At 42.4% G+C, this 24,505-nt stretch overlaps 1 protein-coding gene across 1 annotated transcript; it reads right to left on the bottom strand.

Moving 5' to 3' along the window:
- Positions 1-3,169: 3,169 nt before the first annotated feature.
- CENPK (centromere protein K) lies at positions 3,170-22,172 on the bottom strand. The gene is given in 8 exon segments (XM_054177786.1): positions 3,170-3,328; positions 3,996-4,053; positions 8,049-8,172; positions 8,414-8,532; positions 8,672-8,754; positions 10,004-10,050; positions 18,278-18,350; positions 22,128-22,172. Coding segments are annotated over 8 exon segments (708 nt in total).
- Between the last annotated feature and the right edge of the window lie 2,333 nt (positions 22,173-24,505).

Here is a 24,505-nt window from a genome sequence, read left to right as displayed (position 1 = left end):
ATGTGGCACCATTCACCACCACTCTCTGGGCTCAGCCCTCCAGCCAGTTCCTAATCCAGTGCAGAGTGCTGCTGTCCAAGCCATGGGCTGACAGCTTGGCCAGGAGTTTGCTGTGGGGGATGGTGTCAAAGGCACTGCTGAAGTCCAGGTAGACTACATCCACAGCCTGCCCCACATCAACCAGCTGGGTTACCCGATCACAGAAGGAGATCAGGTTGGTCAGGTTTGTCCTGTCCTTCCTAAATCCATGCTGGGTGGGCCTGATCCCTTGGCCATCCTGTAAGTGCTGTGTGTTTGCACTCAAGATGACCTGTTCCATAATCTTGCCTGGCACTGAGGTCAGGCTGACAGGCCTGGAATTCCCTGATTCTTCCTTCTGGCGGATGGGCATCACACTGGCCAGCTTCCAGTTATGTGGGACCCCTCCTGACGCAGCCCAGAAAGCCAATCACATCCTGGGCTGCAAGTGCACACTGGTGGCTCACACTGAGCTTCTTATCCACCATCACCCCTAAATCCTTTTCTTGATAGCTGCTCTCAGTTGCTGCCCAGCCTATATTGGTGCTTGGGATTGCCCCAACCCAGATGCAGGACCTTGCACTTGGTTTTATTGAACCTCATGAGCTTGTCATGTGCCCACCTCTCCAGCCTGCCAAGGTCGTTCTGGATGGATTCCTTCCCTCCAGTGTGTCTGCTGCACCACACAGCTTGGGGTCATCAGTAAACTTGCTGAGGGTGCACTCAATGCCACTGTCCATGTAGCCAACAAAGATGTTAAGACTTGTGCCAGTACTGCTCCCTGACAGGCCAAAATGGTGATTTGATGGGGGGGACCACTCAGTGGGTAAGGAATTGGATGGATGGTCACGCTCAAATAATTGTGGTCAACAGATGAATGCCTGAGTGGAGCTCCATGCTGAGTATTGTTCCTTAGCAGTTGGTATTTGGACCAGTACTATTTAATACCTTCGTCAGCAATGTGGACAGTGAGATGGAGCACAACTCCAGTAAGTCTGCTGATGACACCAAGCTGTGTGGTACAGTCAATAAACCAGAGGGAATGGATGCTATCCCAAGAGACCTTGAACAGGACCTATAGGAAAGGTGTGGAGGAACTCTTCATCGGGGAGCATAATGATAGGTTACAGTTTAACTCAGCTGATGGCCAATTTCCAACAGCCTGCTTTAACAAGGCTCACCCTCATGATCAAGAGTAGAGAAACAAAACAAAACCAAAAAAAAAAACCAACACAAAGCCCTGTGGACTGAGATATGGAGAGTTAATGGGATAATACAATGTACAATATATTAGTGTATTTTGCTGAAAACCATAGAAAAAAGTAGAAGCAAGGCAGCAGCTCTCTGCAAGCCTAGAGACAGCAAAAGCAGAAGAGATCAACGCCCCAAACCAGAAGCAGCCCTCAGAAACAGGAAGCATCTCAGGTTAGTCTAAACTCCAAGCCTGTGCTGGGTTGAGGCAGCCCCCCCCTCTCCCCACCACGGGCAGGAATAAAACACTCAGACAAACAGATTGCAAAAGTGATGAAAGTTTAAATAGAAAGCAGTGAATGTTACAGAAAACCCAAAGCGCAGTGACAAAGAAAGATCCCAAAGCAAACCCAGAGGCATCCCATTCCCACCTGAGGGTACACCCGAGACCCTCAGGGCTCCTTCTTCCCCCTCCCTCTGCTGGGCTAGTCTCAGCTGGCCAGGCCTGAGACTGCCCATCCCCCCGTGGCCTTGGGCCTAGCCAGGCCCAAAGCCAGCAGACATCTCCCCCAGTTACCGGCTGACAGAGGAGGAAGAAAAGAGGAAGTGCTAGACCCCGCACTGGATCTTATAGTGGTGCAAAGAATTATGGTAGGAAATACACACAATTTCCTGCGTCCATCCCTCTGGGCTGGACTTCTGGACACAGGAAGTGAACACACCAGGGGGGCACCCAGCTCAAACTGCTACAAAGCCCCATCATCCCTTGCTCCATCCAGCACTTTCCTTACAGAAGAGCATGATATCGGACACTTATCACTGATTCAACTGTCTGAACACAAGACAAGGGGAAACAGTTTCAAACTGAAAGGGAAATATATGGATATTAAGCAGAATTTTTTGTTTGTTTGGGGTTTTTTGTATGATGAGGGTGGTGAGACACTGGAAGCTGTGGATGTCCCGTTCCTGGAAGTGTTCAATACCAGGCTGGATGGGGCTTTGAGCAATCTGGTCTAGTGGAAGATCTCCCTGCCCGTCTTTCAGATTCTTTCCAATCCAAATCATTCTACGATTATATACCTTTGTGTTTCTATGAACTGAAAAATCATTAAAGTTTCTAGCCTCAATAGACTAAAATCTAGTTAATAAAAGGCATATTTTGATTCCCAAGGTTGTCTTTATAGATATGCAAGAGTAGACTTATGTGGATCTGTGGACCACACAATGGCCATGGAAAACCAGATTAGGGTGACACAGAACAGCAGGATTTATTCAGAAAGTATCTGTCAATTGACATAACTTAGAAGTTACAGAAATTAACTGAACAGAAATTTGCTACAAGCCTTGATAAACTATATTAAAAAACAGTGAAGACAGATGCTGTTAGGCAACACAACAGAACACAAATTTGAACTATTTAAAAAGCATGCATTTGTAGAGCTGCACACTCAGCACCTGCAGCCCTTCCCATAGAAAGATGTCAGCTATTGAAAGTGTTTACCTCAAAAGCCAGTAAACTTGTCTAAAAAGGCTCTGGAAGAAAATCCAACCCAAATCCCACCACATTCTTGAGCTGGTAACTTCACCAAAAGGACACTGAGAAGAGTTAAAACAATCTAATAAATTAATTCCTGAATACAATATGATTTTCATATAAAAAGGATTGTTCAACATCTTTATCTAAATTTGCATCTTATTAATGGCATCTAAAGAAGCCTGCACAAGGCAAATCTTGGTATCCCTTGCTACAAAGCTAAAAGTAAGCTCTTACTGTGAGCAATAAAAAGCAGAAATTTTTGTTGCATTTTCCTATGTCATATTTTAGCCAAGTATACACTTCACTAGATTATAAAAAAATCATCAACAAAAAATCATCAACAAAAGCTTATTGTGCAACGTAAGTATGTCTTAATCCCCAAGAGTACAGCTGCTGTCCTTTAAAGCAAACATGTAGGTCACACTACAGGTGAAAGGCTTCCAGACGTATTCTGCTTGCATCTTCTGGATGTCTCCGAGCAATTCCGTATCGCAGCAGCAGCTCTATATAAGGTGGCCAAAATGAGTCGGTGATCATTACATATGGTTCATGTGGTGTGTTCAATAATTTGTTCATAAGAACCTGGAAAATTAGATTTAGGAAAAAATCTTGTATCTCCTTAAACCAAATTTGTACACGTTATTGTAATGAGACATATGCAGGCAGTATAAGAAATACAAGACTTCAGGAGAAATACAAGACCTGTTCAAGGTAGAAGCAAAGAGAACTTCCAATTCTCTTTATTACTTTTTTCAGTATAAAACGTAGAACCAGAATTCTCCTTTTATCCAGACTCTTCCACCATCTGCTAAAATTTATTAGTGTTTTTTTAAACAGCATAACTGTAAATGTCCAAAAATAATCTGAATGTGAAGGTGGTAAAATCCTTTTATACTTATATTTCAGAAATGTTATTATTGACACCGTACAAGGTAGAGCATGAAATGGAGCCTTCCCTAGTATAAGTCTCTAAGGCTCATCAAAATTTTTAAATACACTTACAAAATTATAAAATAAGGGATAATGATTTTCCACCTCAAAGTGAAGATTTAGTTATCTAAATCACTGACACATCTCTTGTTAAAAAATTGGGTGCTTAGTTTGACAGGAATTGAAATACAAGTCTGACATAGCATTCTTAAGCACTCCACTTTTCAATTAACCATATGCCATATACTTACTACTATTTCTTACAATCAGATCCAAGTATTGGAAAACTCTCCAAATCTCTACATAAAAGCCATCTTACCTCTAAAATTTGATGCAGTGTTATCAGTTCTACTTCTGGCTCTTCATGAAATTGCTGCAAAAACAACCACCCAACCAGCCAAATTAACAAAGCCCCAAAACAAAATACTCATGAAAAAAAGTTAATGACCATTATTTGATTGCATAGTACAAAACAGATTAAGACTTTCACTGACAGAAATACAAGGTAGTATTTAAATCTACCTGTTCAGTAACTGCAATTTTTTAATTAATAATAATAAAAAAATAATCTTATGGGATCATACTGTATCTACCTGAGCTTACATTTAAATAAAACCAAGTATATCATAATTGCAATGCAGTACAGTGCAAAACACTGTTTGTGTATGATCTGTCAGGAAAAATGTTTTGGTTATTTTTTTGGTGAACTTTACAAAAACGTTTACAATGTGAACTTGATACAACTCAAGACTTCAGTTCATACTGCCCTAGCCCCTGGGAAGGCTAATTAGCTGCTTTTGTGATGACAGAGCTAGTAGTGTTGTTTACAAATGGGCATTAGGATAAACCAGGGAATTAAAAAAAAATTATCTTGCAAATAAAAAGCTTTGCTAGTTCAATTAGCAAAAGAGTGTATAAGATTGCTGTCAATAAATATATTAGAAAGATAGAACACAAGGAAAAACAATTTTAAAAGCTATTCTGAGGACAATACTGGTGTAAGAATACATGGATCTGTGTTAGATGAAGTAAATGCATTTTGACTGGAAGTTAGGAGGCAGTTTCTAACCAGAGCACTGAGGTAATAAACCAGACCCCAACAGAAACAGAATCTGATGGAAGACTGAGAGAACACCTGCAGCACAAGGGCTGTGTTTTCTAAATCACTGCAGCTGCTTGTAAGAATGAATCCACATTAATTCCACAAACATAAAATAGAGCTTAAAGAAATTATGTGGTTGTCTCAAATAGCAGAGAATTGGATTAAAGTAATCCTTTCTACTTCTGTATTCTTAAAGCATCTCTGAAATAAATAAAACCAAAAACACCAAACATTTGCCTTTTCTATAGCTTTTTTGTAAGTATTCTTTCAAATAGTAAAAGGTTTTGAATTTATTATGCAAAATGCCACAACTGCCTATTTTCTCTACAGTTTTAATATAATTTTTGGCCGAGTTTGCATGAACAGAAACTGAGGTTTAGTGTCCCTAATGACACTGTAATTATAAACACTGCTAGATAAAGTGACTTCTTTGCCTAAGTCTTCACTCTTAAGACCAGCCATCAGGAACATCAGTCTCTAGAAGCAAGGGAGCAGAACTAGAGAGACATTGACATTCTGCTGATCAGTCAGGACTGGGTTAGAGATCTCTTATACCAAATAAAGACAGACAAATCTGTGGGCCCCGATGGGGTGCATCCACGAGTGCTGAGAGAGCTGCTGATGCTATTGCTGAACCTCTCTCCATCATCTTTGAAAAGTCCTGGAGAACAGGAGAGGTGCCTGATGACTGGAAGAAAGTAAACATCACTCCAGTCTTTAAAAAAGGCAAGAAGGAGGACCCAGGCAACTGCCGACCAGTCAGCCTCACCTCCTCCCTGGAAAGATGATGAAGCAGCTCATCCTGGTGGTCATCTCTAACCCCATGCAAGACAAGAAGATTTTCAGGAGTAGCCAACAGGGATTTACCAAGGGGAGATCCTGTCTGACTAATCTGATAGCCTTCTATGAAATTATGACCCAAATGAGTAGATGAGGGAAGAGCAGTGGATGTCATATACCGTGACTTCAGTAAAGCTTTTGATACTGTGTCCCATGACATCCTAATGGAAAAGCTCAGGAGATGTGGCATAGATGGCTGGTTTGTGAGGTGGATTGAAAACTGGCTTGACAACAGAGTTCAGAGGGTTGTGACCAGTGGCAGAGAGTCAACTTGGAGGCCTGTGGCCAGTGCTGTTCCTCAGTGACTGCTATTGGGTCCATTTTTGTTTAATATCAGCGACCTGGATGAGGGGATTAAGAGTACCCTCAAGTTTGCTGATGATACAAAACTAGGGGGAGTGGCTGACACCAGATCTGGCTGTGCAGCCATTCAATGACATCTGGACAGGCTGGAGAGCTGGGTGCAGGCAAACCTCATGAAGTTTAACAAGGATAAGTGCAGGGTCCTACATCTGGGGAGGAATAACAACATGAACCAATACAGCTTAGGGGCTGCCCTGCTGGAAAGCAGATCCACAAAGAAAGATCTTGGAGAGCTAGTCGACAGCAAGTTCTCCATGGGACAACAATGTACCCTTGTGGCCAAGAGAGCAAATGGTATTCTAAGATGCATCAAGAAGGGTGTGTCCAGCAGGTCTAGGGAAGTTATTCTACCTCTCTACTCTGCCCTGGTGAGACCACACCTGGAAAACTGTGTCCAGTTTTGTGCTCCCCAGAACAGAACTGCTGGAGAGAATACAACAGAGAACCACAAGGATGATCGGGGGACTTGAGAATCTCCCCTATGAAGAGAGACTGAGATCCTTGGGGCTATTTAGTCTTGAGAAGAAAAGAATGAGAGGGGATCTCGCTGGAGGTGGGGAGGGGATCTCGCTGGAGGTGGGGAGGAAGTTCTTCACCATGAGAGTGGTGAAGCCCTGAAATGGGTTGTCCAGGGAGGTGGTTGGGGCACCATCCCTGGAGGTGTTTAAGACCAGGCTGGATGAGGCTCTGGCCAGCCTGATCCAAGTGTGGGGTGTCCCTGCCCATGGAAGGGGGATTGGAACTAGATGATCCTTGTGGTCCCTTCCAACCTTGACTGATACTATGATACTATGATCTGATCAATGTGTATAAATACTTGAGCGGTGGGTGTCAAGTGGAGGGGGCCAAGGTCTTTTCAGTGGCACAGTAATAAGACAAGGAACAACAGCTTCAAACTTGAGCATAGATGATTTCACCTCAACATGAGGAGAAACTTTTTGACAGTGAGGGTGACGGAGCACTGGAACAGGCTGCCCAGGGAGGCTGTGGACTCTCCTTCTCTAGAGACTTTCAAAACCCACCTGGATGCATTCCTGTGCAGATTACCCTAAGAAATCCTGCTTTGGCAGGGGGGTTGGACCCAATGATCTCTTGAGGTCTGTCGTAGTTTGGGCTGGGTGCCCTTTGCTACAGGGGTGTTTGCTGTGTCCAGAAGTCCAGCCCAGTGGGTGGACACAGGAAATTCTGTATTTCTACCATAATCCCTTGCACCATTATAAATTTTGCAGTGGGGTCTGGCACTTTCTCTTCCCTTCCCTCTCCGAGACTCGGTAACTGGGGGAGAGATCTCCCGGCCATGGGCCTGATTGGGCCCAAGGCCACTGGGGGATGGGCAGTCTCAGCTCTGGCCAGCTGAGACCAGCCTAATAGTGGGGGGGGGGGGGGGGGGGGGGGGGGGGGGGGGGGGGGGGGGGGGGGGGGGGGGGGGGGGGGGGGGGGAAGGAGGAGCCCTGGGGGTTTTGGATGTACCGTCAGGTGGGGTTTGGGGTCTTTTCTGGGTTTACTTTGGTTTCTTTCTTGTCACTATGTTTCCTTTTGTGCACACTCACTGTTCTCTATTTAAACTCTCCACTACTTTCTTTTGCAATCAGTTTGTCTGAGTCGTTATTTCTGCGAGTGGTGGGGAGGGGGTTTGCCCCAACCCATTACAAGGTCCCTTCCAACCTCTAATATACTGTGATACTGTAATTAAAATTTACTTTGACAAGGAAAATAGGAATCCATTTGCCTAGTGCAGTATGAAAAGGAAAGGGAACAATCTGGAGTGAACTCCCCACCATTTCCAAATTTGGCACAGCTTGCAGTTCAGTAAGAAATACAATACATTGCTATGCATCTCATCAGAAGAAGGATATATGCATTAAAAAAGAAAACAGCCAGTTGGAAACAGACTTGAAAAATGTAAACCAAAGTGAAAAATATCAAATTTAACCTAAAAGATCATCGGTAAGAACTATACTGATTTAGAAGTAACTGCAGCGACTGCTAGTGACTTAAAAAAAGATACTGCATCTAATTAAACAGAAATTAATAATTCTAAATTTAATAGTTAAGAAAAAAATTTTATTTCTTGCCTTTCTGCCTTTCTCCGGATGGGGAAAATGTTTTCCTAGGAATTCAGCAAAATCAGTCAAGAGTTTCTCTTTATGTATCTGTAGTGTGCACACTTCGCTTTGCAATTCATTCAATGCTGCAGCTTTTGATCTAATAGTTAAAACAGAATACAAAATTCAACAAAATTAAATGTTGTTCTGAAGTAAAAAATACCTTCTTTTCTATTGTTGTAAGTTCAACAACTTGAATCATTTGATATAACCAGATAGTAGCAATATTTTGCACATTTCAGAAACAGATTACTGAGTTATTCCTTGCTTTGTTAAGTGTTTGCTTGCACATTTGCTCTTTTGATTTGAATTCTTCAATATAAAAACAGCTTTACTTGTAAAAATACCTTCTCATGGAAGCTATTTCAACTTGCTTTTTTATCTCTTCTTTAATTCCAGCAAGACAATGTAGTATCTCTTTCTGTTCATCTTCCCACTGCTGTTCTCTTTGAAACATGAAAAGTAGAAAATAGCACAACAGATCAACAGTTTTTCTGCACAGTCAAAAAATGGTAATGTGTAATACATAAAATCCCCACAACACAAAAACTTAAGAGCATTCATAAGATCAAATTATTGTATTACCTTTCCAGATCTTCTTCCAGTTGCTTATTCTTTGCCTGAACTGCAGAGAGCAGCATTTCAAGATCCTCCTTTACGTTTTGCAACTATAAAAAAAGCATAGCCCAGTCTGTACTATTTGGTCTATGTAACATTACATCTGTAAATCTGGTAAAGAGGGCAAAAATTATCTGTAATTTCCTAAGAAATACGGCTATAAGGTGACACACTTTTAAAATCCAGTCGGAGTTATTTGAAAAGTGACTGTCACTAGTTACTTATTAGTATCTTCGTGAAGCTGTAAAACAACATACTTTATTTCACCTGAAGCGGATTACAGAGAACATGTCTGAGGACAGACTGAGAGAACATCTGCAGCACCAGGGCTGCATTTTCTAAATCACTGCAGCTGCTTGCAAGAATGAATCCACACTAATTCGACCAAAGAACGACTAATGGCATCCATGAATTAAATTGTCCTCAGAGATACAGACATACTTGGGAGAATAAAGAGGGAAACTACTGCAGCCAAAAGCTGTATGTGGTGCTGAAATCAGGGAACAGTGGACTAGATCTTTCCTTGGTACATTATGTTCTACAAAATACTATTTTCAATTGTTTGGGTTTTTTAATATAAACTCCTTGCACACAAACTACGAGAACTTTCATATTTAGCTCAAAGAAACAAAAACTGTGAAAATATTCTACAGAAGCAAATATACCCTATATGTGTGCAAACCTGGAAAAAAAAAAAAAAAGCTACAAATCAGGTATCAGATGAAACATGCCATAGCAAATGGAAGTGTGTAACCAAACAATTTCTTAATAGTGATTCATAATAATAGCTGGACTCCCTGTTGTGAGTGGTACTAGAGGGAAGAAAGCTTCTAGGAAGCAGAACACCAAAAAGTTGCCTTCTTTTTTAAGCGACAGCCACAGGAATATTAGCAGGTCATAGTGCATATTAGTGTTCAATAAATATTGTGTAATGCTACCCGTAACGCAGTTCTTGTTTGCTCTTTATTCCAAGGCTGGGAGAACGCAAATTAATTTCAGATTATTGCCACATAATTCTGTGGCAATAATGTAAGATGTAAGAAAACTGTCTCTTCTGTGTGAGACATTACATTATTTCATAAGAACTATGAAAAGCAATCTACAAAACTTTTAAGAGATCATTCATTGCTACCAGTATATTTCAGCTCTTGTAATAAAGGTGAAGAAAAACATTAGAACAACAATGCCTAAAGAAACACACACAGTATCTTAGTTGTAGTTCATAGAAGTAGTCATAGGAAAATGAAGCAACTGTGTATACTTTACATTTTTTTTGTCTTATAGAACAAAAAGACTTACCTCTTCTTTTCCTAATGATAACAGTACATTTGGACTGTCAAAAACTACTGAAAAATAAAATAAAAAGTATATTTTTCAATTATTTCATTGGTTGGTGTAGACTTCTTTATACTGAAAAGCAGCCTGGGTAGAAAGAAATTTTTATCGCTTCAAAAAAAAAAAAAAAAAAAAATAAAACCAAACAAACAATAAAATAATACAACAAACCAACACCCGCCTTAGATGTCAACAGCCATTTAATCACTTTTTTTAGTGTTTATCTGGGCTGAGTTAATGTCACTTTTTAGCACATTAAACTGAACTGAAAGAAGTGCGATGTGCATGCTTCTGCATTACATTCTATACCTGAAATAGCTCAGGTGTATATTGTACATAGTACTGAAATGGGAAGTACAGTCACACTTCAACATAAGCAAGCCTGACTCTTCCAGTGCAAGGGTTCCATCAACATGTGGGCAAATTCTTCCAGTCTTCCAATTCCTTGTTAACCAGCCTCTCAAAAGCTTGATCAGGATTGTAAAAACCTATCACATTCGAAGAACTTCAAAACCATGTCACCTCCTTATAAGAACAGGCACACGTAGGAAGATAAAAGGTCTAGCAAGAGCAATATCGTCATTTCAACTCTGAGGAAAAGCAGTACATAAAGGGAAAGTACAGTACTGTTCAGTGATGTGGTAATGGTTCCTAAGTGACCTATTGTTCATGGATTTCCTAAAAAGTGAACTGTTGCATTTGATAACCTTCAGTGGGCTCCAATCAGTTCTCACTTCCATGTCAACTTGCAGCACCTGCATGAAAGTAAGACTTTCTCAAAAGTAAAGCATATGAATTTGAACAGGAGAAATAAAAGCTACTCAAACAGATTTTAAATCTTAGTATGGCAGTAATTTTATCTCCAGAAATTTTAAAAGTGGTGCTTGTTCCGAGAAGGGAAAAAAAAACCACAAACAAAAAAACTAACAGCAAACTGCTGAGGTAAACATGTATTAAATTATATGTCACGATCTGTTTTAGAGAGCTATGGTCTCTAAATTTTGACAAAATATTTGAGTAGAGTTCCCCCAGATACAGCTACATTTAAAAGCTGTGGAAGATAGTGATCTGTCCTACTACTAGAGCAGGATTTCTTTAATGACATATATCCTACATACAGAGTAAAATGCATTGGTGTGCTTTTATTCATATTCACTGGTTTATCCGAGGAAACACACACAACTCTTCTCACCACCCTCCTCTCCACACCATGACAATCACAAGCCTTCACTACCTAGAATTATCAATTCCGACTGCTGGTTTCTAATACTTTTGCACTTTCAGATACCTACCTCTGAATATGTGCTTCCCATTTGATATTCATATTGTGGAACTACTGGAATAGAAGGCCACATTTTCTTAGGAAAGGAATCACTAACTTTAATTTAGTAAAGAAATATGCAGGTCTAAAACACTGGGACCACAAACTTAATGGCAGCTCTTACTGTGAAGAATACAAGTCCATCCACTATCAGTTAAGGCTTTCTTCTGTTATGAATTACTACACTTGCAAAAACTCAAATGTCAACCAGAATTGCCAAGCATTACATAACACAATCATTAAGAAAAATACTACTACATGCTAGTAACATAAAAGTAACTACTATGCACGTTTATAATAAAGAGGAATCTGTCATAATATTAATACTTTGCAGAAAGAAATTATACAGAGACCACAAAACTATGTAATATGGTTTAAAATAGGGTTGCTTCCACTTCAACATTTAATCCAGACAAAAACTGAAAGTGCTTTCACTTAATTTGCTTTAAGGCAGCAGCATATTCACAAACATCAGCCAAGATGGAATTTCCCAAATTCATTCCATACCATATATCTACCTCTAAGAAGCATTTGAGGCTGACCATTCTTAGAGATAAAGCACACAAACTATGAATTTATTCTAATGGACCAACAATACTTCTTTATAAGAAAGGAACACTTTTTTTTTCCCCCACCTCCTCTATTAGCCTCCTCTCTCTGGTGGCAAGAGACAGGACTAGAGGAAATGGTTACAAGCTGTAGCAGGGGAGGTTTAGGCTGGCTATAAGGAAATATTTCTTCACAGAGAGCATTCTCAAACATTGGAATGGTCTGCCCACAGCAGTGGAGTCACCATTCCTGGAGGTATTTAAACAGTGCATGGATCTGGTGCTCAGGCACATCATTTAGTGTCATTCTTGAAGTGCTTGGGTCAAAGGTTGGACTAGATGGTCTTGAAGGTCACTTCCAACCAAAGATATTCTGTGATTATTGCATCATAATATGCAGAAGAACATGAACTTGGAAGGAACCTGAAGTGACTCCAGCATTCATCTGGAAATGCATTTCAATTTGGTAAATGACAAAACATGGAAGTCACCATTTGCTGTTTAAAACACAGGTGTTGCAGAATGGCTTGCAAAGACATGGTTCTATGGAACAATGGTTTGAACAGAGTATGTAGGCCGGACTCCATCTTGTTATTTACTGCTCACAGTAAGCTAGTGTGTTGATGCAGCCAGGCCACCATGGCCTTGTAGCTGTGCTTGCAGCTGCCTGCAAAGGATAACAAGATACCAAAGCAAGGTCACTGCGCCCTTACAGGCGATAACAAGTAAAGAAGAATGTAAAACAGAATTTTTGTGATTATCTCATCAGGATGGGAAAGCAGGATGTTTAACCGCAGGTGGGGTTGGCAGCTAGGCTACTGTATATAAGAAGTGTCTGATGCTCAATAAAGTTGGATTTCGTGGATTATATTGATCGTTGGCGACCCCTTCTTGCGACAAATGGCGCCTGAACAAGGGACCCCACAGAGAGGGTTCGACCCCACAGAGAGGGTCATAGACTCACAGAGAAGTCTGAAGGTTCCTCGAGGATTAAGTGTACATTCATGAGCGCGGAGGCAAGAAGCCGGCCGGGGATAACAGTACCGGAGGCTGATCACTCGGACAAAGAGAAGGAGGACAGCCTGGGAGCCGAAGACGCTGTAGACCTGGAACTGCTGATAGAGACTGTGCGCACAGGTATTAACGTTAATATGGGCAGGCAGGCAGCGTATTACTTAAGTGCTTTTTAGAAAAGTGAAATATTAAAGGCATTGATTTAAAGAAAGAATTAGAGCCTTTGTTAGAATATGCTAAGAAGTTGGGATATTTTAAAGATCCCAACGATGTTTTTGATAGAACACTGTGGAAGGAATTAGGACAAGATTTATGGATGAAAAGTATAGATGATGATAAGGCTGCTAAGAAGAATAGTAAGCCATGGAGAGCGGTTATGGTAACACTCGATCAGCATGCTGCAGAACAAAAAGCTGCTATTCAGGCACAGCAAAAATTACAACCAAATGGGGAAGAAGAGCAAGGGGCAAAGTTGGCAGGCCGATGGCAAACTCGGGCGGGCCGGCATCGGCAGGCCTGAGGAAAGGAGCAGCGGACACCGACGGGTAACGGATGGCGGCAGTGAAGTTCGCGGACATCGGTGAATATGGAACAAGAGGCAGTGCTCTCCTTATTTCAATGCTTTTTAGAAAAGCGTAAGGGGCAGATATCGCCCAAAGTAATTCCTGGGCTTTTGGCCCATGGATCCGCTTTAGGGTATTTCCCGAGCAGAGATAGTTATTTTGATGAAACTTGTTTGGAGAGACTATGGAAACAGACTGTGGGACTGGGTCACTATCAAGCTGCAAAAGCCGTGGCGAGAATGCATAAACTGTATTTAAAAATATAAACTAGAACAGCGATTGGCTGCTGAAGTTACAGCAAAATTGTCGGGAAGAGATGCAGCCCTAGTTCTATCTGAGTTGCAGCCGGACGATCTGTTTCAAAGTATTGGCCGATCGACCGGGGCCGCCCCAGATACATCTTGAGGCGGCCACATCGCGTTTTACCAGCCACCACCACTGCCGTCTGCACCCAGCAGGGAAAAAGCCGAGAAAAGGCAGCTCAGTGCGCCCGATCATGTTCATCAACACCTTCCTCTGATATCGCCAGCAAGGGCTTGGATTCGGAGGACCACAATGCCGGCAGCGAGGAATTCAAACAGCGCTGACTTTGCTTTCCGGCCCCTCTGAAAAACAGCGGAGCGCTTGGGGGCTCGCGGTGACGGCGTTCTTACCACCGCACCCCGCCCGCCAGCCCTGCCGGCCCTCGCGGATACCGACGGCTTCGGCCAAAGCAGTACCAACTGACGCACCACTGATACCGACAGCACTGACAGCAGCAGCAGCCCAGCGGCGGCCGCTTGTCTGGCCCCCGCCCCTTTCCCCCGCAGAGGTTCGCACCAGCGACCCTCCTTAACAGTGGCTTTAGCCGCAACTCTGCTCTGATTTAAAGCAACAGTGCTAATTTTCTCATTTCTGGTTGTAATGCCTTTCAGAGATTTGCTATTTAGAGAAGTTTTTGTAATAAGAATGATGATTGGTACGCATTTGGTACTTGTGGGTGGTTAATACATAGTGATTGTGCTAAGGTGTGAAGATTTGTTATTTAGAGTTTTGCTGGGTTTTCCTGGTGAGCATAGTGAATGATATGCATTTAGTACTTGTGGGAAGTTAATGCACGGTGATTGTACTGAGGTGTGAGTACTTTGTGATGAATTCACCTTGTGAGATTTTCTTTTGGTTCGAACCTTCTTAGTTGTGTGCCTAGGCATTTCAAAGGAGCTCCATGTAATATTGTAATAATGTTAAGGTTTGTAGTGAATAGGTATTAATTTTCAACGGTATTCTTTAGCTAACGTAACGTTTTTAGATTTCTTTCTTAGACATAGACTACAAAAATTTAAAAAAAAAAAAGGTGAACCAAAAAAAGGTGACAAGTGAAAAGAACAAAAAATTTTAAAATGGTAAACAAAAAGGTGACAAGTGCAAAGAAAAAGTTTAAACACACAAAATATAACAAAGGTACAAAAACTCCAGATACAAAAAATAGAGTACTAAATAACAGAATAATAAACAAAGAATAGAGTACTAAATAACAGAGTAATAAACAAGAAGAGCAACAATAAAAATAAAAATATTAAAAACAAAATATGACAAGCTAAAAAATCATCAGAATTGCTGACAAAATAGCTGTTAACAAAAATGTAAGAATTGCTAGTAATAAATAAAAAATAAGGATTATCAAGACTACTAGGTTAAAACAAAAACTATAAAAAGAAGGCATCAAGAAAGTTAAAATGCACAATAATAATAAAAAGAATTAATAGAAAAGCAGGTTACAAAATATAATAAAAAAGCAAAAATACAAAATAAAAATAGAAAATAGATTAAATGAACTAAACATGCAAAAAAAAAATTGAAGAATATAAGATCAAACAAAATAAAAGATTAAATACTAGATAAAAAAAAGGGTTAAAAATAAAAGGGTGATTAGAATAACAAATTAAAATACAGATTAAAAATTATAACAAAAAAATACAAATAATAATTAGGAAAGTAGACAAGAAATAAATTTTAAAAGCAAATGACAAGTAGGTCGCCTCAAGCCTTCTTTCCTGCTACCTGTGATCATCGCAATAAACAACGGCAGAAGAATCAAGACCATGAGGAAACAGCATTTCCCATGAAGCTGAACATCGATCATCTGGGATCACAAACATCATTCAGAAGAATGTACCATGGCACCATGTAAATTAGGAGTGAATATTATGGTTGTTTGATAACTATGTCTTCTCTTTTGTTAACTAAGTGTGTCTTTGAATGCAGACATCCTAGGGGATAAAGTTTCATCTTTACATTTCACCAAACAAAAACTGAACCAAAACAAAAAAAAAAAGGGGGGGATAGAGAGAATACCCCCATAGCAGAAAAAAAGCAGCTCATGGCAACCCTAGAAGTGCTGTAACCCTCTCACCACAAGACACACAGCACAACTGTCATGAAAATGACAGTCAGCAAACCTGCTTAGCGCTGACCTCAACGACTGTCACGATGATCCAAGATGTCAACAGAAAGCATCTAACTTCTAACCAAGTGTCGTGACTGCTAAACTGTTGCGTGAACATTAAGAGATTGGAATTACTAGGATGAGCAAAAACACGTTATTTTGTGTAATTTTATATTGGGCAAAGCAATGAAGCTTTTTGCTCTTGCTGTTTGCCTGCAGATTTCTGACTGTGAAGCTAGAGCCTGGCCAGATCTGCCTTTACAGATTAAAGAAATCTTGCTGCCATTAAACAATTGATGATTTTTGACCATCCTAGAGAAAATAAAAATGCAACATACCCCTAAAGCAAATTGTGAAAGATAGTGCTAAGGATTGCATTTGTGTCTTAATCTCTGTGTGCAATGTGTTCAGGCATAATCAAGTCTTCTCTGTCAATAAGTGAAATGTAAAGACTGGAACTATTAAGATCTAAGTTCTTCTTTACAATGTCTGTTATCTTTGACCGTGTATTATGCCAACGCTGTTAGACCATTCTAACCAGTTCAACTTAAGCACCGTGCCTTGTATGGGTGACATGGGCCAACATGACAGGCAGTAACAAATTTTGTTTGAGCTTGTAGACAGTGGGTTATACAATTGATAAAAGAAGTTTTAAGGTTTTTAGGTATTATTGTACTAATTTTGATTATTGTTAAGCTTGTTTATAATTGTATTATGTAAAGTGTTCAAAGAATACCCTTAAGGCCTTATTTGTAAAAACAAACAAAACAAACAAACAAACAAACAAAAAACCCCAACAACCAAAAAAAAAAAACCCAAACCCAAAAAAAAAAAGGGGGAATTGTTGCAAAAGACATGGTTCTATGGAACAATGGTTTGAACAGAGTATGTAGGCCGGACTCCATCTTGTTATTTACTGCTCACAGTAAGCTAGTGTGTTGATGCAAGCAAGGCCACCATGGCCTTGTAGCTGTGCTTGCAGCTACCTGCAAAGGATAACAAGATACCAAAGCAAGGTCACTGTGCCCTTACAGGCGATAACAAGTAAAGAAGAATGTAAAACAGAATTCTTGTGATTATCTCATCAGGATGGGAAAGCAGGATGTTTAACTGCAGAAGGTGGGGTTGGCAGCTAGGCTACTGTATATAAGAAGTGTCTGATGCTCAATAAAGTTGGATTTCATGGATCATATTGATCGTTGGCGACCCCTTCTTGCGACACACAGGTCTACTGTTTTGCAAACATTAAAAGAAATACGAGATTTTTCTGGCATAAAATTACTTAAATGAGCCTATGTATCAAAGATTGACCATTAAGTTTTACTGGGTTGAAAGGTGCCAACGGGTCCTTGACAGAAGACATAACAGTCAGTGTGACCAGAATACTAATCACAGCTTAGTGTGAACTGGCTTAGGAGTCTGCAAATAGGGTGTCAGGAAAAAAAAAACAACCAACCACCTTTACATTCAGATTTTTTAATAGTTTTATGTTTATTGTCTGGCCCTGTCACCTTGCAACAGAGTGAAATGAGTCAGCAATGATTATGTACAAACACAATTATACAGAACTTGGGAACCTTTTGACTGATAGTACCTAACAAATCTAAGAGCTATCACTTGTCTCAGTGGCCTGCGCCTTTCAAGATTAATAAGAGATCATTAAAACAAACTGAAGTGCCTTTTACCACCTCTCCTCTTGACCTGGAGTCTCTGAGCCCTGTTAAATCTAAGATACATTTTATTATGATATTACTGCTGAGGGTTTAGTTCAAAGTTTGAAAGTGCATCATAACACAACACTCTTGTAAAATACTAATAATAAAAACACAAAGAAAGTGTGCTTAATAATATGTCTGAGTAAATTATTGACTGCTTATCAGTAATGCTTGCAAAGAGAAAAACCAGCTCCTTAGAAGACAAAGTACATGACATAATTATTTGCCAAAGTAGTTCTGTTCTACAAAGGAACTACAAATGAAAAACTAAGATGAAACAATCACAGAAATGAGAAACCAGAAGGATAACTGCATAGCGAAATTCTGTAATTTTGTTAGGAGATCTGATAACAGTTATTTTTTCCATTTAACTGTCTGATGGATGGTCATTTGAATCATGCATTTATTTCTCCAGAATCATTAAACTACATTTATAGGATTGCGTTAGTAAGACTTCACTTTGAATTCTGAGTTCATTTAGAACTGAAGTGCAAAAAGAACACAGAAATTAAACATACATGCTACTGTGGTATTTAAAGTAATTATAGTCTGAAAATACAATCAGGAGACGTTTCATATATATACTGTTTAAGATGTCAAGATGAAAAACTGCAGAAGTTTGAGTGTATTGTGCATGAAAGGAGTAACTTACATTCAGGATTTCTGTTTTCCCATTGATTATGCTCTGATGATAAAGCTTTCACTCTCATCATTAACAAGGAAATCTGTATAACACAAAAAGAAGCATCTCTTGAGGTATGTTGGGTTACATCAGAGTAAAATGAGATAGAACAAAACAAACTCTATCTACGTTCATACAGCAGACAACAAAAGAACATCTATTACAAAGACCACTTACTGTTTGAAAAGACATAAAAAGCCACTTGGCAAGGATCGAGAATCATTCTTATTAGTTTTATCAAATTAATTAAGGAGTACTCCCAGTTTGGAATCATCAGCAAAACTTACTAATAGTGAATTCAACTCCTTCACCTAGATCACAGATAGACACACCATGGCCCCAGAGCTGAACACTAAGGCGGAACACTGCTGGTGAGTGGCTGCCAGATAGATGTAGCCCCCATTCACTACAATCCTATATGCCCTACCCTTCTGCTCTTTCCCAGTGCACCATACACTCACTCATCCCACAGCAGAAGAAATTGTCCAGAATGATGCTGTGAGGCACAGCATGAAAAGCCTTACTAACATCTGGAAAAGTACATCCACTGCCTTCCCTTCACTCACTAGACTGGTGATCTTATCACAGAAAGATACCAATTTCACAGTATCACAGTATCACCAAGGTTGGAAGAGACCTCAAAGATCATCAAGTCCAACCTGTCACCACAGACCTCATGACTAGACCATGGCACCAAGTGCCACATCCAATCCCCTCTTGAACACCTCAAGGGATGGTGACTCCACCACCTCCCTGGGCAGCATATTCCAATGACGAATGACTCTCTCCATGAAGAACTTTCTCCTCACCTCGAGCCTAAACTTCCCCTGGTGCAGCTTGAGACTGTGTCCTCTTGTTCAGTAGCACTTCTCTCCTGTTGTGATTGACTGTGCTGATGATCATGGGATTCTTTAAATGTCTTTCAACAGCACCCAGTGTGACCTTCTCCATAGGTTTTCCAGGTATTAAGGTTAGACTAACAGGTCTATAATTGCCTGGGTAAATTCAAGTGGCTGTGCTAGGGCTGCAGTAAGATCCCACAAAAGGTTCTTACAGAGGATATAACATGACCTCTTTTCTCTGTTTCCTGTCACAAAATGAAATCTTAATTTAATCTTCATTTTTGCAACTCCGTTGAATAGAATATAATTAGAATAGAATGAGGAGAGGTTCGGAGAGGTTCGGAGAGGTTCGGAGAGGAGAGGTTCGGAGAGGAGAGGTTCGGAGAGGAGAGGTTCGGAGAGGAGAGGAGAGGAGAGGAGAGGTTCGGAGAGGAGAGGAGAGGAGAGGAGAGGAGAGGTTCGGAGAGGAGAGGAGAGGTTCGGAGAGGAGAGGTTCGGAGAGGAGAGGTTCGGAGAGGAGAGGAGAGGAGAGGTTCGGAGAGGAGAGGAGAGGTTCGGAGAGGAGAGGTTCGGAGAGGAGAGGTTCGGAGAGGAGAGGAGAGGAGAGGAGAGGAGAGGAGAGGAGAGGAGAGGAGAGGAGAGGAGAGGAGAGGAGAGGAGAGGAGAGGAGAGGTTCGGAGAGGAGAGGAGAGGAGAGGAGAGGTTCGGAGAGGAGAGGAGAGGAGAGGTTCGGAGAGGAGAGGAGAGGTTCGGAGAGGAGAGGAGAGGTTCGGAGAGGAGAGGTTCGGAGAGGAGAGGTTCGGAGAGGAGAGGAGAGGTTCGGAGAGGAGAGGAGAGGAGAGGAGAGGTTCGGAGAGCAGAGGAGAGGACAGGAGAGTACAAGAGAGGAGATGTTCGGAGAGGAGAGGAGAGGAGAGGTTCGGAGAGAAGAGGAGAGGAGAGGAGAGGAGAGGTTCGGAGAGGAGAGGAGAGGTTCGGAGAGGTTCGGAGAGGAGAGGTTCGGAGAGGTTCGGAGAGGTTCGGAGAGGTTCGGAGAGGAGAGGAGAAGAGAGGAGAGGAGAGGAGAGGAGAGGAGAGGAGAGGAGAGGAGAGGAGAGGAGAGGAGAGGAGAGGAGAGGAGAGGAGAGGAGAGGAGAGGAGAGGAGAGGAGAGGAGAGGAGAGACCTTCAAGATCATTGCGTCCAACCCATCAACCAATCCAACCCACCTAAACAACTAACCCATGGCACCAAGCACCCCATCAAGTCTTCTCCTGAAAACCTCCAATGATGGCGACTCCACCACCTCCCCGGGCAGCCCATTCCAATGGGCAATCACTCTTTCTGTATAGAACTTTTTCCTAACATCCAACCTAAACCTCCCCTGGTGCAGCCTGAGACTGTGTCCTCTTGTTCTGGTACTGGCTGCCTGGGAGAAGAGACCAACATCCGTCTGTCTACAACCTCCCTTCAGGTAGCTGTAGAGAGCAATAAGGTCACCCCTGAGTCTCCTCCTCTCAGGGCTAAGCAACCCCAGCTCCCTCAGCCTCTCCTCACAGGACTTGTGTTCCAAACCCCTCACCAACTTTGTTGCCCTTCTCTGGACTCGTTCCAGCAACTCAACATCCTTCCTAAACTGAGGGGCCCAGAACTGGACAGAGTGCTTAAGGTACGGCCTAACCAGTGCAGTGTACAGGGGCAGAATGACCTCCCTGCTCCTGCTGGCCACACAGTTCTTGATGCAGGCCAGGATGCCATTGGCCTTCTTGGCCACCTGGGCACACTGCAGGCTCATGTTCAGCCTACCATCGACCAGTACCCACAGGTCCCTCTCCACCTGGCTGCTCTCCAACCACTCTGACCCCAGCCTGTAGCACTGCATGGGGTTGTGGCCAATGTGCAGAACCCGGCACTTGGATGTGTTAAATCTCATGCTGTTGGATTCTGCCCATCGTCCAGCCTGTCAAGGTCCCTCTGCAGAGCCTCTCTACCCTCCAGCAGATCAACTCCTGCCCCCAGCTTGGTGTCATCAGCAAATTTACTGATGATGGACTCAATGAATCATTGCCCTGCCATGACAGTTTAAGAAAAGTATATTTCAGAAGTTAAAGTGTTTATAATAAGGGGATGATGTGCTCCGATAAAGCTGCAAACACAACCCCCTCACTCTACATCCCATTAAAACTAAGTAAAATTTATTCTTACTTACAGGATTCTGACCAGAGTCCTCAAATGAGAAAAGGATTGTATTTTATCCATTTGAATATGCATTTGCACCTTCATCTATCTTGATTACATAATAATTCAGAACACAGTGATTGGTGTGAGTAATTACAGATTAGTCCAACATCCAAATACATTCAGCAGCTACCTCTCTGAAAAGCAATATTCTTTAATTATTCAGTCAAGTATATTGAACTATCTGAATACTCTTACATATTTCAGCCAACCATTCCAGTGTTCAACTATTTATTCTTTCCAAATTTTCAGACCTCATATCCTCAAATTCTATATTAAAGGTTTCTATTTAGAGTTTACAGCTACTAAAAAGCGAGCCAGCATTCCTTTTTGCACATCCCCCAAAATTTGAGGGCTACAACTCATGTTCATGCACTCAGCATCACTCAATTAATTTCTAATGGAACACATCAGTCTCTTAATGATATCCACAAACAGGGAACCACCTTAATTTGCAAACACAAATTTCAATAGTAAAACTAAAGGGATCTGTGTAGACATTCACACATTATATACACACTGATTAGGAAATAGACCAAATGGGTACTGAAGGGAAGCCCTGCTGCTCAGCCACCCCAGTATCTGTTGAAGGAACAACCCAGCAAGGCATCAGCAGCCCAGGATGCTTCTAGAATGCATTGATAATAATTTCCTCAAACAACAGAGGAGCCAACAAGAAAAGGTGCTATGCTGGATCTTGTTCTCACCAAGGTGGGGCTAGTGGGCAACATGAAGCTCAAGAGCAACCATGGCTGCACTGACCATTAAATGGTTGAATTCACAGTCATCAGGACAAGGACGATGCATGCAAGCTTACTAGCCTGGACTTCAAGACAAATGGATGGAAGGCATGCCATCAAGAAGGGCCCTGTCAAGCTGGAGAGGTGGGCCCATGACAACCTCAAGTTCAGCAAGGCAAAGTGCATGGTCCTGCACCTGGGTTAGGGCAATCTGAAGCGGAAATACAGGCTGGGTGACAAGTGGATTGAAAGCAGCCCTGCAGAGAAGGACTTGGGGGTGCCAGTTGATGAGGTAGGTGCTTGACACAAACCTGCAATGTACACTGGCAGCTCAAAAAGCCAACCACATCCTGGGCTGGATAAAAGGAACCACAGCCAGCAGGCCAAGGGAGGTGATTCGGCCCCTCTACTCTGCTCTTGTGAGACCTCACCTGGAGTACTACATTCAGCTTGGGAGGCCCCAGCACAGGGTGGACATAGATCTGTTGAAAAGGAGTCCACAGAAGGGCCACAAAGATGACCAGAGGGCTGGACCACCTCTCCTACAAATACAGGCCAGTTGTGTCTGTTCAGCCAGAAGAAGAGAAAGCTCCAGGGAGACATTATAGCAGCCTACCTGTACCTGAAGAGAGCCTACAGGAAAGCTGCAGAGCTACTCCAGTCTAAACTTACTCAGTCCTAGCTTGGGGCCATTCCCTCTTGCTCTATTGCTAATTACCTGTGAGAAGAGACCAGCACCAGCCTCTCCACAACATCCTTTCAGGTAGTAGTCTGATGTCCTCACCAGATCAAGGAGTCTCTTAGAAATGTCCCTAATCTGTGCCCCAGAAAGGCAGCAGACCTTCCTATGGGATGGGTCCAGCCTGCAAATCAGGCCCTCAGTTCCCATGAGAAGGGAATCCCCTACTACAACCACCTTTCTGTTTTTCTTGTTTGCACTAGTCCTAAGTTGTGGGACTGGCTGACAGGTGCTGGGTAGCCATCTGCATGACAATCATCTCCATCCTCATTCATTTGACTCTCTGTTTCAAGAGCCCCATACCAGTTGTGTGAGGGCAACTGGGAAGAGTGGGATTGGGAGGTGTGACCGTTTGAGGCTGTGCCTTTAAGAAAGGGGCACACTGGCTAAATGTTTATAAAATATTTTTGGTATTCTAAACGAATTTCATTGGTAGGATTGTGGGAGGTGAGGTTGGGCCCGGCGCAGCTGGGACTTTCTCTCAGTCTTCCTTTCTTCGCTGTTCCTTTCAGCTGGATCTGCTTCTGGGCTTCTGGCCAGCTAAGATAAGACACTAACTCCTGTAACAGGCCTCTCCATTTCTTTCCCTGTCCTGCTAACCGTCCTCGTCTCCTTTCTACCTCTTTGGGGGGAGAAGGGAGGTAGGGGGGTTAAGGGGGCACAGGGGGAAGCCCCCCTCTGTTGGGGGTCTGGTTTCTGACTGTGTTTATTTGCTGTATATTTCTGTATATATTGTAAAATACCTGTATTTGTTGTGTTACATATAATCTGTTTCCTTGTAAAATATATTCATTTCTCCGACTGAGTTTTAGCTGCGGTTTCTTTCTCAGTGGGGGAGGGAAAGCAGAGCCTTTCCTTTCAAACCACCACACTCCTTTTTTTTTTTGGCGCCTAACGTGGGGCTCGAGTCCATCATCAGTAAATTTGCTGACGACACCAAGCTGGGGGCAGGAGTTGATCTACTGGAGAGTAGAGAGGCTCTGCAGAGGGACCTCGACAGGCTGGGCATATGGGCAGAGTCCAACGGCATGAGATTTAACACATCCAAGTGCCGGGTTCTGCACATTGGCCACAACAACCCCATGCAGTGCTACAGGCTGGGGTCAGAGTGGCTGGAGAGCAGTCAGGTGGAGAGGGACCTAGGGGTGCTGGCTGATGGTAGACTGAACATGAGCCTGCAGTGTGCCCAGGCAGCTAAGAGGGCCAATGGCATCCTGGCCTGCATCAGGAACAGTGTGGCCAGCAGGAGCAGGGAGGTCATTCTGCCCCTGTACACTGCACTGGTTAGGCCGCACCTCAAGTACTGTGTCCAGTTCTGGGCCCCTCAGTTTAGGAAGGAGGTTGACTTGCTGGAACGAGTCCAGAGAAGTGCAACAAAGTTGGTGAGGGGTTTGGAACACAAGCCCTACGAGGAGAGGCTGAGGGAGCTGGGGTTGCTTAGCTTGCAGAAGAGGAGACTCAGGGGTGACCTTATTACTCTCTACAACTACCTGAAGGGAGGTTGTAGAGAGACGGATGTTGGTCTCTTCTCCCAGGCAGCCAGTACCAGAACAAGAGGACACAGTCTCAGGCTGCACCAGGGGAGGTTCAGGCTAGATGTTAGGAAAAAGTTCTATACAGAAAGAGTGATTGCCCATTGGAATGGGCTGCCTGGGGAGGTG

This window comes from Dryobates pubescens, chromosome Z (genome assembly GCF_014839835.1).
Source record: "Dryobates pubescens isolate bDryPub1 chromosome Z, bDryPub1.pri, whole genome shotgun sequence".
NCBI classification, from domain to species: domain Eukaryota; kingdom Metazoa; phylum Chordata; class Aves; order Piciformes; family Picidae; genus Dryobates; species Dryobates pubescens.
Note: the sequence above shows the minus strand (reverse complement) of the source record. Positions and strands in the feature narration are given on the sequence as shown.